Source organism: Chenopodium album, chromosome 10 (genome assembly GCF_948465745.1).
Source record: "Chenopodium album chromosome 10, dcCheAlbu1.1, whole genome shotgun sequence".
Lineage (NCBI taxonomy): Eukaryota > Viridiplantae > Streptophyta > Magnoliopsida > Caryophyllales > Amaranthaceae > Chenopodium > Chenopodium album.
The window spans coordinates 54,581,176-54,595,599 of record NC_137843.1 but is presented as its reverse complement, the minus strand read 5'-3'; the positions used below and the strand labels follow the sequence as shown (position 1 = coordinate 54,595,599).

General features: G+C 35.3%; 3 protein-coding genes across 3 annotated transcripts; 2 read left to right on the top strand and 1 right to left on the bottom strand.

Moving 5' to 3' along the window:
* The first annotated feature begins 1,044 nt into the window (after positions 1-1,044).
* LOC145562554 (protein NRT1/ PTR FAMILY 5.2-like) lies at positions 1,045-3,109 on the top strand. Its single transcript, XM_081622860.1, has 3 exons — positions 1,045-1,260; positions 1,469-2,034; positions 2,269-3,109. Exons 1-3 carry the CDS (start codon positions 1,063-1,065, stop codon positions 3,107-3,109), a joined length of 1,605 nt encoding a protein of 534 aa, XP_081478986.1. The 5' UTR covers positions 1,045-1,062.
* A 1,448-nt stretch (positions 3,110-4,557) lies between these two features.
* Positions 4,558-8,726, top strand: LOC145564146 (protein NRT1/ PTR FAMILY 5.2-like). The gene is made up of 4 exons (XM_081624483.1): positions 4,558-4,903; positions 6,713-6,930; positions 7,043-7,599; positions 7,747-8,726. Exons 1-4 carry the CDS (start codon positions 4,774-4,776, stop codon positions 8,573-8,575), a joined length of 1,734 nt encoding a protein of 577 aa, XP_081480609.1. The 5' UTR covers positions 4,558-4,773; the 3' UTR covers positions 8,576-8,726.
* A 445-nt stretch (positions 8,727-9,171) lies between these two features.
* On the bottom strand, positions 9,172-13,791 carry LOC145564145 (protein unc-13 homolog). Its single transcript, XM_081624482.1, has 5 exons — positions 13,126-13,791; positions 11,501-12,397; positions 10,896-11,351; positions 10,259-10,445; positions 9,172-10,148 (listed from the first exon to the last, which is right to left on the bottom strand). Exons 1-5 carry the CDS (start codon positions 13,789-13,791, stop codon positions 9,172-9,174), a joined length of 3,183 nt encoding a protein of 1,060 aa, XP_081480608.1.
* Between the last annotated feature and the right edge of the window lie 633 nt (positions 13,792-14,424).

Here is a 14,424-nt window from a genome sequence, read left to right as displayed (position 1 = left end):
GGCTAGAGTTGGATTTGCACATTTGCCAAGACAAGACACAACTTTAATTATTAACATCTTTAATTAGAGATCATTAAAAATTATGATTTTTTTTTTTTATATATATAAAAGCAGACAATATGACAAATCCAACAACATAATATATGATCATATTATATTGGTAAAATAAATTAAGTAAATGATGACACGTGAATAGTGTAAAATATTTTAACTCAACATATATTGAAAACTTCAATCTAATTACTCTAGACATTTTATGCAATGAGATTATTAAAATTAAAATAAAAACCGCTACTACTCACTATAAATATATTTTAAAAAAGTTGATTACGGAATACTAATTATCCTAAAGTAATATAAAATCAACTAAATTTTCATTTAATGCCGGTCAAAGTGTGTCAACAAAAATATAAGGACAAATGTATGTATATGAGTTCATATATGGGTACTAATCTTTTTTTTTTTTTTTTTTTTTTGAAGACATATACAGGTACTAACCTAAGCTTATATTTTCATTTTCTTATATAAAACCTAATAGCTTCTAAATTTCTATTACTAAATTATTTTTTTCAAAATAATAACCTTTACGCATTTGGTATAAATTAAAATTTAAGTTATTTTGTCACAAATATTTTTTTTTTTGGATAAATTATTGTTAAATTAACAACCATTCTTTATTCTCCCAAAAAAAAAAAAAAAAAAAAAAAAAAAAAAAAAAAAAAAAACCATTCTTTATAAAGTTTAATTATAATCGTGCACGGCACGGGACTTTACCTAGTAAGTTACTAAAACTAAAGATAATTACCAAAGCTAATGAAATTAATGATATACATACAATGTATACAACTAGCATATCAAGTGACATCCTTAGCTTTGAGTACGTATCTTGTTGTGATTGATACTTTGAAAGTCAAGTTGTAAGACCACGGGTTCGAATCCTGCTGGGGATTTATCTGAGAAATTTTAATAAATGTTTCTGAAGTTTTCTTTAGAATAGTTACATGCATTTGATATTTTTTGGGTGACTATGCACTGTATGCATTGTATGAGGTGTTTGAAAGAATGGCATATTATGGAATATCATCAAATTTGGTATTGTACATGACAAGAAAACTTCACCAAGGAACAGTGGAGTCAGCCAACCATGTAACCAATTGGGTAGGCACCATTTGGATGACTCCTATTATCGGTGCTTATGTCGCCGATGCCTACCTTGGACGTTATCGTACGTTCCTCATTTCTTGTGCCATTTATCTCTCGGTAATATAACTCTCTAATCTCTAAAATCTTAATCCACCTGATAACATCTTTATTATAACATAACCGCACAAATATAGTCAAAGTTCAATCAAATTATCATATTAGACCATCTATACATATCAAACATTCGAAAAATTCCCAATCAATTTATCTTATTTCAGGTGAAGAGATCCTAACCTAATTTTTGTATCATCATTTTTTTGTTTAGGGAATGTCACTTCTAACACTAGCAGTTTCACTTCCTGGGCTGAAACCACCTCCTTGCAATGAAGCCCAATTATCCAATTGTAAGAAGGCCTCACCACTTCAACTAGCTGTTTTTTATGGAGCACTCTATATCTTAGCAGTCGGGACTGGTGGGACCAAGCCCAACATCTCAACAATTGGGGCAGACCAATTTGATGATTTTGAGCCCAAAGAGAAGGCCCAAAAACTCTCATTCTTCAATTGGTGGGAATTTAGTATTTTCTTTGGAACCTTGTTTGCTAACACAATCCTAGTCTATGTCCAAGACAATGTGGGCTGGACTCTCGGGTACGCGCTACCGACTATTGGGCTTGCCATATCCATTTTAATATTTTTATCTGGAAGTCCGTTTTATAGGCATAGATTGCCTACTGGAAGTCCCTTCACAAAGATGGCTAAGGTTATTGTGGCTGCCATTAGGAACCGGAACGCCTCGTTCCCTAGTGACCTTAAGCAGTTGTACGAGCTTGACTTGGTTGAGTACACCAAGGGTGGGATGTACAGAGTGGAATCAACTTCATCTTTAAGGTTAGTGATTGTGAATAATGACTTGACACTCAATCTCAATTTTTAGTAAGCATGTAATTATAAAGTTGTGTTATTGTAGCATTAAGTTGTTATATACTATGACAAATTGACAATTATATTCAACGTACCATATTGTGTAATGGACTGTTATGTAGATAAAATATCGGCTATGATTGCACATACTAGACAATATGATTATAAAATCATCTATTTATAATACATGGCTGTTTGTAGGTTCCTAGACAAAGCCGCGGTAGTCACAGGTTCAAAGGATCCTTGGAAGTTATGCACGGTTACACAAGTGGAAGAGACGAAGCAAATGCTAAGAATGCTTCCAATCTTGATTACAACCTTCATCCCAAGCACGATGTTAGCTCAAGGACAAACCCTATTCGTCAAGCAAGGTACTACATTGGATAGGAGCATAGGCAAGTTCCACATCCCACCAGCATGCCTAACCGGCTTTACAACATTCTCAATGCTCGTTTGTGTCGTTCTATATGACAAAATCTTCGTAAAATTCATGAGAAAACTAACCAAAAATCCAAGAGGGATTACATTGCTTCAAAGAATGGGACTTGGCCTAGTACTTCACACAATCATCATGATAGTTTCATCATTAGTAGAGAGGAGAAGACTTGGTTTTGCTAGGGAACATGGTATGGTTGAAAGTGGTGCACAACTTCCTTTAACAATTTTCATTTTACTCCCTCAATTCGTTCTCTTAGGAGTTGCTGATGCAGTCCTAGAAGTGGCAAAACTCGAGTTCTTCTATGATCAAGCTCCTGAGGGAATGAAGAGTCTTGGAACATCTTATTCAACTACGACTATAGGTATTGGGAATTATATTAGTAGTTTCCTCTTATCAACAGTTGCGCGCCTTACAGCCGAGCATGGACACCAAGGGTGGATTTTGAACAACCTTAACGCCTCTCATCTTGATTATTACTATGGGTTCTTTGTCATACTTAATGTGGTAAATTTCATCATTTTCTTGCTCATAGCTCGGTCTTATGTTTATAGGGCTGAAATTTCTGATTCAATGGACGTGCTTAGAGATGAATTGCATCAATGACGACTATTTCATGACAATTATTGTCATGGAACACTGGATTTCGAAATGTAAATTGCCTCCACATAATTTGAAATCGACATTATAGAATATTTTTTTATGGCAAAAAAAATAATTGACGTACAAGTAAACAAGAATTGATTTCACGTCTTGAACACTATCTGTTAAGACTCGAATAAACTAAGCTAGTCGTTGACATACATCGATGATATTTTACTTTGTTTTGTACCCAACTCCACTCGACATTGTTCCCTTGTGAACTGAATTGTTGACTAAAAGAAGAAAAGCATGCTTTAGGCAATTTGATTTAAGCCTAACTGATTCCCTAAGCCAAATTAACGTGAAATATCTAATACACATGACATAGTAATTTTATTTTAGTCTTCGAAAGTTCGGAAAGCTTTAGAAATAAGGAAAATGTGAAATTAATCAATAGTCATTGGTTTATTTATTTATTTATTTTTATTTTGGGTGTGAGATAATCACAAAGGCAGATGATGAGAATCAATCTCAAAATCGTGAAATCGGAAGGAGAACTCTAACCACTTGAGCTATTCCCCACTCTCAATAATCTTTAATTATGTAGTAGTAAAATTTTGATATACAAGCCTAATACGTAGTATAATATAATTAAATACTTCATCCGTTTTTAAATACTTGCTCCATTTCTCCACGCGCGGAGTTTTAGGAGAAATTGGAGAAAATAATAAAATATAGAGGTAGTGGGATAGGTGAAAGAATAAAAAATTGTAAAAAGCAAAAGTAGTGGAGAGAATTGGAGGGGAGAGAACATGAAATTAATAAAATATGATTAATGGTGGGTCCACTAGGTGAGAGAAATTAATTAAATATTATAAAAATTTTCCAAATAAGGAAATGAAGCAAGTATTTAAAAACGATCGAAAAAGGAAAGCGAAACAAGTATTTAAAAACGGAGGGAGTACACATTATCGTACCAAGTCCAACACATCCTTTGATAACAATAGTTAAAAATAGTTTTGACCATGATAAAATATACGTAGAAATCAATTATTTAAATTTTTTTTTTTGGTAGGTAAGATAAAAGACCCTACTAAGTTGGCACCTTTTATAGGTTTAGCCAACCCAACTTCACAGGTCGACGCTTAAGAGTAGAGGAGGACGTAAGAAAATCCCCCTACTTTCCAGCATTTTGTAGTTGGTGGGGCTCGACCTTGTGACTTTAAGGTCACAAGTTCGAGCCAAAGTCACAAATTCGAGCCCCACCAACTCTAGGAAGCTTTGCTTGATACGTAGAAATCAATTTGAAAGTGACAAAATGCTAAAAGCCCAATACTCCGTACAATCGTACGGAAGTATTATTCTCTATAGATAGTCGGGTATGTAAAGTTAAGGTTTTGTAAGTGTGTTAGACTTATAAATAGGTGGGTCAGGGGTGTTAACTTCATGTACAGTGTGGATGTACTCGTACAGACGTACGTAGTACATTAATACGAGTATGCTACAAGCCTACTAAGAGCCAAAAGAGTACAAATAGCAAGAGATAACCTCCTACAACCATGAAATGAACGAGCTTCCTAGAAAAAAACAAACACAACTTGAAATTACTTACAATATGTATCTACACAAAAAACTTATATTTATAAGCTCTATTACGCTAGTTTAGCCACTACTTAATAGTGTCAATAATGGCGGCGGCGATGGCGGTGGAAGAAGGCGGTGGTGATGATTACACAAAGGATGGAACAGTTGATCTTAGAGGAAACCCTGTTCGTAGATCCAAACGCGGGGGTTGGAAAGCTTGTTATTTTGTTGTTGGTACGTTTTTTTTTTTTTTTTTTTTTTAGTTTTTTTAACAATAAATAAATCTTGAAATGTGTAGGATTGTTTCTTGGTAAATACAGTACGAAGTAACCAAGTGTATAAATTTCTACTCCGTAGTGTCTATCTAATTCTCATGGTTTTGTCTTCAACCTTGGGTTCATAAAAAAATTGGTGTATGTCAAATTTGTTTGGGTATTGATAGCAAATCGTAGTCTAAGACAAACTGTACTAGTGTACTACCTTATTCAAAAATCATGCAAGCTAAAGTGTACCACATAATTTTTTGGTTATTTCTTTGGAATATTGAATCTATGTAAGGTATGAGAGAAATAGCTAAATATTATTTAGTTCAAAAGTCACACTAGTCAAACAATTAATGATATGTTTTCATGTTAAGTGTTGAAGATGAAATTGCTATTCAACCTTAAATCTTCATATAATTTAGATATATTAAGACTCTATTATCTCAAAAAGCTCATACATACGGAATATATAATTTAAAACAATGGCTGCTAACATGGTATATTAGGTTAAACTTATGGTTTGATTAATCAAACAAGATTTTTTCTCTTTTTTTCATTTTAGCCAATAATTTTGTAGAAGTACATATAAACGTGAAAATCAATAATGCATTTTTGATAGATATTGAGGGCCTGTTCACATTTACTGAGCTGAGCTGAATTGAAGTGGAGTGAAATGAACTAAACTGATTGGAGCTGAACTAAATCGAATAGAGCTGAAATGAATATTTTATGAGAGAAGAAAATTAAGAGCTGAATTGAATATTTTATGAGAGAAGGAAATTAAGAGCTGAACTGAACTGAACTGATTGGAACTGAACTGAATTTAACTGAAGTGAACATGCCCTGAGTATACAATTTCCCTTGTGCTATATTATTGAATGACCCGAATATTAAATAGCTGTAATATTTTTTAAGCTTCAAAAAGTGTATTGAAGTTACTGTCGTAGGTCAATCTAAATTTTACCCCACTAAAATGGACGATGTTAAATAGTCACCCTCTTATGGTCGGCCTCAATTAATGTAATCCGAATTCAAATGATAGGAAGATATTATTCTATTTGGTGCATGATAATCTTGAATACTATGATGCTAAATATACCAGATACAATCGAATGTGTTCTAGTTGAATATATAAGAGAATCATAAGGTGTTTTACATTAAAAATGAGTATATATTTATAAAATTATTATTCTTGTCTGATTGAGTGATTGATGCCATTTAAGTTCTCCAAAACTTGTTGATCAAGTTGAATAATCTTCCAAACCGTCCACCAACTTGTTTTTTTTTTATGGACCTTATGCTTATCTTCTTGTGCATTTACCAAGCTGCGATTAGTCAATTTTAAAGTTGGTCCACACTCCACTACCACAATAACTTTGGAATGTACTACGTCGTTAGAAATTAGAAGCACGCATTTACTATAACCATTGACCAACTGACAAATTATACTCCGTATAGTGGTGGATGTGATTGGGGTTATTTTGACTGACTATTACGTAAAAATAAGAAAAATATATTAAGGTTGCTTAAAAAAAGAGTCAAATGTGAAAATATTAAGTTAAATTTATGCATGATTTTGTCATACAGTCTTAGATTCATTACTTTGTTCACTTTTTAATTTAAAGATACGTAGAAATTGAGATAAGAAGTTAAAACTACATAAGATGCATAAACGAAGCTGAATACTAACGTAATTAAAGTAATAATGATTGAGTAGGTAGGTAGGGAGTAATCGCTAACAATTGTTGACTTTTGACTTTGGTTAATGGTGATTGGGCAGCGTACGAGGTGTTTGAAAGAATGGCATTCTATGGTATATCATCAAATTTGGTGTTGTATATGACAAGAAAACTCCATCAAGGAACCGTGCAATCAGCCAACAATGTTACCAACTGGGTTGGTACCATTTGGATGACTCCCATTTTAGGTGCTTATGTCGCCGATGCTTACCTTGGACGTTATTGGACTTTCCTTATTTCTTGTGCCATTTATCTCTCGGTACAGTAATTAATATCACCATTTTCAACCACTAGATTTTAATGCTCATCTTTAATAGTTGTTACGTGACTAACATATATAATGTTTCTTGTTGTTTTTCTCCTTTGTTTAGGGAATGTCGGTATTAACACTAGCGGTTTCACTACCTGGACTAAAACCACCCCCGTGCAATGAAGCCCAAATGTTCGATTGTAAGAAGGCGTCGCCACTCCAACTAGGTGTGTTCTATGGTGCACTCTACACTCTAGCGATTGGGACTGGTGGTACAAAGCCCAACATCTCCACCATCGGGGCGGACCAATTCGACGATTTTGAGCCCAAGGAGAAGGCCCATAAAATATCATTCTTCAATTGGTGGATGTTTAGCATATTCTTTGGAACCTTGTTTGCCAACACAATCCTAGTCTACATCCAAGATAATGTGGGCTGGGCTTTGGGATATGGACTACCAACTATTGGGCTTGCAATATCAATCTCAATCTTTTTAGCTGGAACTCCATTTTATAGGCATAAATTGCCTACTGGTAGTCCTGTTACAAGGATGGCTAAGGTTATTGTGGCTGCCATAAGAAATCGAAAAGCGTCTTTTACTAAGCAATTGTACGAGCTTGACTTGGATGAGTATGCGAAGCATGGGAAGTTCAAAATCGAGTTAACTTCTTCCTTGAAGTTAGTGAACAATCTAATCCGCCTTTACTTAACTTGTTTTCATAGCTATGATACATAAGCTTAGTTGACATAACGAATACATGTAACAACCTAAGTCCTATATCGATGGATAATGAGAAGAATGTTTGATTCCTTAACTTTGTGTAGGTTCCTTAACAAAGCCGCGGTGGTCACTAGTTCAAAAGACCCTTGGAAGCTATGCACGGTTACACAAGTGGAGGAGACGAAGCAAATGCTAAGAATGATTCCAATCTTGATCATTACCTTAGTCCCAAGTACCATGGTAGCTCAGGTACACACCCTTTTCATCAAGCAAGGGACTACCCTAGATAGGAGCATAGGCAAGTTTCACATCCCCCCTGCAAGCCTAACAGGGTTTATGACGATCTCAATGCTCATCTTTATTGTCTTTTATGACAAAATCTTTGTGAAATTGATGAGAAAAATAACCAAAAATCCAAGAGGGATCTCATTGCTTCAAAGAATGGGACTAGGACTAATCGTTCACATAATAATCATGACAATATCATCTTTGGTAGAGAGGAAGAGACTAAGTGTTGCAAGGGAACATGGGTTGGTTGAGAGTGGTGCTCAACTTCCTTTGTCAATCTTTATTTTGCTTCCTCAATTCATGCTCATGGGGGTCGCCGATGCAATCCTTGAGGTGGCCAAGCTTGAGTTCTTCTATGATCAAGCTCCTGAGGGAATGAAGAGCCTTGGAACTGCCTATTCTACTACAACTCTTGGTATAGGAAACTATCTAAGCAGCTTTCTCTTATCAACAGTTTCGCGCCTCACAGCACAACATGGTCACCAAGGATGGATTTTGAACAACCTTAATGCCTCTCATCTTGATTATTACTATGGATTATTTGTGATAGTTAATGTGGTAAATTTCTTCCTTTTCTTGGTTATAGCTAGATGCTATGTTTACAAGGCTGAGATTTCCAATTCCATGGAAGTGCTTAAAGATTAATACTTCAATAATTAGCTTAAAATTGTAAATGAAGGTATTTGTTTGGTGTTAGGATCGTATTATGTTTACTACAAGTACCCTTAAATTATATATGATACTCTGCATTAAACGAGTATATATATATATATATAGTACGCGAACTTTTTTGATATATTGTTGAGTATAATGCATAAGTTCAATTAATGAAATATAGTTATTAATTGCAAGGAAAAGGGAAATAGAGATAATTCAACATATGTTTACAAGGTTTTATCAATCCTAGCTTATTGCTTAAGACTATTGAATATGCTTAATGTTCAATAATAAGATTGAGCTTCTCATCCTTGACATAAGAGAATCGCGAAAAATATAAAATTATCTATATAGGAGGGTTAATGCTCTGAAATTTGATAAACAATGATTGATATAATAAACTTTTGTACAATTGAATTTCCTTCACAATAATTAATCTGGTGCAAAATGAAACTATATCTTTTTTTTTTCAGGAAAATTGTTTAAAAGAACAACAATTTTTATTCTATCAATGTTCATGTAAACACCACCTGACTTTACAAATTGTCCATCTCATCAAGCTACAAACATTATTGTTGTTGTTATCATCTTCTTTTAGGCAATTGGAATGTTCTTTTCAAAAAATGATTTGCTGATCTATCATTTCTATGACATAATACTCTCAGTATTGTATTGGGATCTGATCTATTCCACCTTCCTGTTGTTGGTGGCATTGGCAGTTTCTTCCCTGTCGCGTTCATTCCCATACCGCTCCTCTCACAAGCCACGGTGCTGAAATCTTCCACTAGTCGCTCTGTGGACTGTCCCATAAGATCAACCACTCCTTGCACCACCTCGGCTTCTTTGTCCACTTCATTCTCGGCTATTAGTCCTACACCACTAGTGCAAAAAACCCTTTTCAAGCTCTCGAAATCTTCTCCAATCATGTCATAGTCCGACCTACAAAATGTTCTAGTACACCCTCCTGCAAGCAACACCATTAAGTATGCTTCAAATGATGCCTTCATCACCTCTTTTACTGCTAGTGGTTGAGCATGATCAATCAAAATCGCGCCTAATAGAGTTAGGTTCTGCTTAAGGATCCTCAAAGCAGGCCTAATCCTTGAATTAGACACACTAAAAACATAAAGGCTCTCATAGAAAATGGAGTTTGAGTCTAAGAAGATTAGTCTATAGGCTGAAACCTCAGCAACATGTTGTATAGCGCCTTTCATTGAGGTACGAGCAAGATCAAAGTATGTAGCAGAGTTTCCCAAGTTTCTCCGACTATTAGGATAACGCTTTTGTGTATTAGGATTGACTCGCGGGGAGAGGGCAAGTGTCTTATCAAGGGAGTTAAGGTGAGACATAAGGTAATGTAAGGTATTGAGGCGGATATAAAGGCGTTGGGTGCCTCGACTAGTCGATGGGCGTGCATGATGACCTTCGATGGCAGCCATGTAATGGTGGAGATCTTGCATACCAACACTGCAACCTGCTCTTTTCCAAAGTTTTACAAATTTTGAATCTCGATTGCATCTAGTTAGAGGAGGGAGTGTTGGGATATAACTTTGTTTTGTTCCTATATTGAGATTGTCATAAGAATAAAAAAAAATGTCTAGGATTAACAAAATATTATTAACAAAGAATGAATTTCATGTTTGTTGAATGAAACTAAAAAAAAGCTGTTACCACAACTAGCAACAAAGCTTGAATAATCTCGGATTACACGTTCGAGACCTTCAGCAAGATCTTGGACTAGATCATCAGAAAGACCAACTGGAATCTCAAAGAAATCATCAATAGTTTCTTTTGCTATTTTCATAAGCTCAATAGCTGATTGTGCAAATGGCTCTGCTTTAGACTTTGGATTCCATGTCTAAAATTTAAGAAAAAAAAAAAAGAAAGAAAATTTGATTTAGTAACTCTAATGATATGTTATATAAGGTTTTGATGTTAAATTCTTTTTTATTAAGGAATTAAGTTTACTAATTTTAAATATAAATTTAAGGGTATAATTTTGGCCTAAAAAACTACTTCCTCCGTTCTTGAAAGTTCGACTCAATTTGCATTTACACGATCTCCAATGAACATCTTTAACCATTAATAATAATTTTGGCTATGTATAAATAAAATTTTTAAATAGTTGATTTTGAAAAATTTATCATTAAGGAAATCTAATAAGATCAAACTTGTTAATTTATTTTGATTGTATAAACCATAAAATGTAGTCAAAGTTATTTTATTTTGACCACATAAATAGTAAGTGAGTCGAACTTTCAGAAACGGAGGTAGTAGTATATATCTTTGAATGTGTATTTGAACTTACTTCAGTTTCCTTGGCTCTTTGAAGACTATCTCTCCCTTTTTGTAGTCTCTCCTCAATCCACTTTCGCAAAAGCCTTATAATGACAGAGTCGACTTCATAAGGGACCATCTCTCTAACAATGGACTTCCCTCCATCTTCGCAATCAACAGTGTCTTCAACCACCATTTGCACTAAAACTTTCTCAAGCCTTCCAGCTTTATTAAGCACATTTATTGCCTCCGTTGTGAGCATCGATACCCCTGATAAATATTGTTGCAATATAGCGCCGTAACAGTTTTGTAATGTCACTGCTGCTATTGCTGCTGATACTGAGTGCCACCTTTTTAAAGTGTTGCTGTAAGTTTCCTTCTCCTTTGCAGCCAATTCCTCTGTCTTTTGTGCCAAGACTACAAGCGCTTCGCTCACCTCCTTTTCTCCCTCCAGTTGCATGTTTGCTATATCCATGCCTTCTGCTATCTGAAGCATGTCATAATATGTTAAGCTTGCATATAAGTTTCTACAAAGTTATGATTGTAATAAGACCTTGTTTTCTTCATCTTATTTTTGTTGAACTGAAATTAATTTACTGAACTGAAATTATTTTTACTGAACTGAAATTTATGTACCTTTGAGAATGAATTTCGTACTGAGGAACGAATGTAGTAATCAACTCGATTACCAGACAACTCATGTGTTTCCTTCGTCCCCTCTCCTTGTTCTTGCCTAGCAGCAATGGTAGCGGATACATCTTCATCCAGTATCTTCCTTGCCTGCAAGACCAAAGGGAGTAGATTCTCCATAATTACATGAGCATTACTCTTACAGATCCCCTCATGATAATTAAGTAGTTTCTTTTCTGACCATCCAATAATCGAGTTTATTACAGATGCCAATGTTTTCACATAAGCCTCCTCTCTATCTCCCGGCTTCTTAGCATCATTAGCCACCTCAACCAACATAGTTAATGTCGCGCATAAAAGATCAGGTTCAGTCTGTCCTGTTACGACGTATTGTTGGAAAAGTACCCAAGTGAAGCACAAATTGTGCACAGGCCTAGTAATCCCAAAGGTAGTCCATGTCTTTTTCATTAACTCCATTAACTCGTCGACTTCATCTAAAACACCAGTCTCGTCTTTAATGTCAAAAATCGAATGTAGTAATGCAATGTAAAGATGTAGATTGAGTGGGTGTCCATCTGCCCAATGACATACATCAGTAGGATTGCCATTCGCCCCACGCCAAGACAAGGACAACACACAGTTGCATAACTGCTTCATTGTTTCCGAATTTTTACTTGTGTCAATTGGTTTGTCTTCATTGAGTCGTATGATCTCTCTTAATTTCGTAGCACAAGAGTTGCGTTGCTCAAGTGGGATCGATGGATGGAGAATTAGTCCTGTTTCGAGAATCTTTAACTGTCTTTTTTGCCAAAAATGGTACTCTGCATGATCTCGAAATTCTGATGGCTTTAAGTGGCGAAGTAGCTCAAGTGGAAGGATTATTGTCTCTGCTCGTCTGCCCATCTGTTACAAATTAAATTCAACCAAAGTTTTAACATATATAGTTCACATTAAACAACTAATGTAATACAATTTGATCATAATATGTTTTCATACTCTAACTTTTCTAGATTGTATTTTAATAGCCTAAAGTCCTGATTTGTTACGCATCCATGCTAAAACAACCATTAAAATGCACTTTCATGCTCAATCATAGTCCTTATTAATAAACGTAGGAATTCAATTGCCTCATTGTACCAAAAAAAAAAAAAAAATTTAATGATTTAGTTGGAATTAATTAGACAAATAAATCTCCTACCTCTGCTATATATTATGTGCAATTTTTGAAAATTTTATCTCACAAATAATATTCAAAAGTTGTACATAAATATGTAACAGGGGTAGTAGTTAGTTTCTTTAGTTTACTATATACTCCTTTGTATATTAGGAATATTGTCAAAAACATTTTGCTTAATTTGTTGACAAAATTATATGAAAGAATGTTATGGGTCAAACAAGGTGTGCATACGTCTCCTTAGCAATACATATTGTCGAGATTTGAACCTTTACATATAAACGCGCCTAATTATTAATGAAAGTTTCTAGCTCCGTCACTGATGAACATCATCTACTTATTATAAACGAGGGAGAATTGAAAAAATGAAAGAGTGAATAATGTAAGGGGTAGCAATGTTATTATGTTGGTGAATAAGAGTGAATAATGTAAAGAACATAGATAATATAGTACATACTTGGCCAACAAGAGTTCTCATAAGCGTCTTACGAAGCCTATTATCACCTTGCTCAGTGACCCTCATTTGTAACCTCATGATCTCCGCGGATGTTAGAGGTTTTCGAGACGTTCTACTAGGCACGGTGAAGGAAATCCCGGGGATACTAGCACTATGTGAATGCACAACATGTCCATAAGCATGAGGTGAAGATGGACCGGCACCCGAGTTAGACCCCGTGGCACCAACGGCTCCGCCAAGGGATGATCTCCTAGAAGGCATTCGCTTAAGAGTCCGCAATCCCAACACCCTCTTTATCTTACTATTTGTCACCATCCCCACCCCATTGCCGCGCGTTGACCCTGGTGAACTTGGAGACCCTGGACCATTGTTATTATTAACATGACCATTATTATCTCCGTAATGCTCGTTGTTGTTGTTATTGTTATTGTTATTGTTATGTGAATAAAATGCCAAGGCAGTTCTTCCCCCAAACCCGGGGGAAGACCTGCACGAGGTGAAAAACACCTCGTAGGCAGTCTCACGAATGTCATCTTTATCGACCCCATTGAGCTTTCCAAACGGCCATGTAAGGTCGACGTCTAGGTCTTGGGTGGAGCATGATGATCCTTGGCGTTGGTGAGAGGGTAGATTTGGTTGGGAGTCGCGGCGGCTTTGGTAACCCATCAATGATGTATGATAAAAAATATAGTGTACTCCTCCTCAATGGGGGGTCTAGTTGGGATGGGGTGGGACAAGATCGACTTGAGGGGTGGTAGTCGAACTCGAACAACACGAATCGACGTCAATTATCCGGCGTGACAAAAGGGGAGGAAGAGATAGAGCATTTCCCTTAAAAAAATGTGTATGAAAAATATGGGTGGGCTAGCTGTATTGTGGGATATGACAACAATTTTGAGCATGGACAAAGAAAGACATTATTATGGGAAGAGAGATTAACATACAAGTGTTTGATGGTTAATTTTGACATGATAAAACAACGTTGAATTTTTGAGGAAAATGAGGAAAGTAAAGGTGTTAATTATGATGTTGACATACATAGCAAATTCATTAACAAAGTCAAGTGTTTGTTCTCCTTAAATGTAGGATGAAATGATAACAAGATTCATGCATGATTTTCATTATATTTGAGTATTACTCGTATATTGCAAAATTGCAACTGTCATTTTTATTATTATTTTTTTTTACCAAAAGTGGAAAAAGTATACGTATATTTTTAGGACATTCATGAACATTATTTTCACTGACAAGTTTGGGCCACACTTGTCACGAGTGATCACTTTCACGACCAAGGAGATT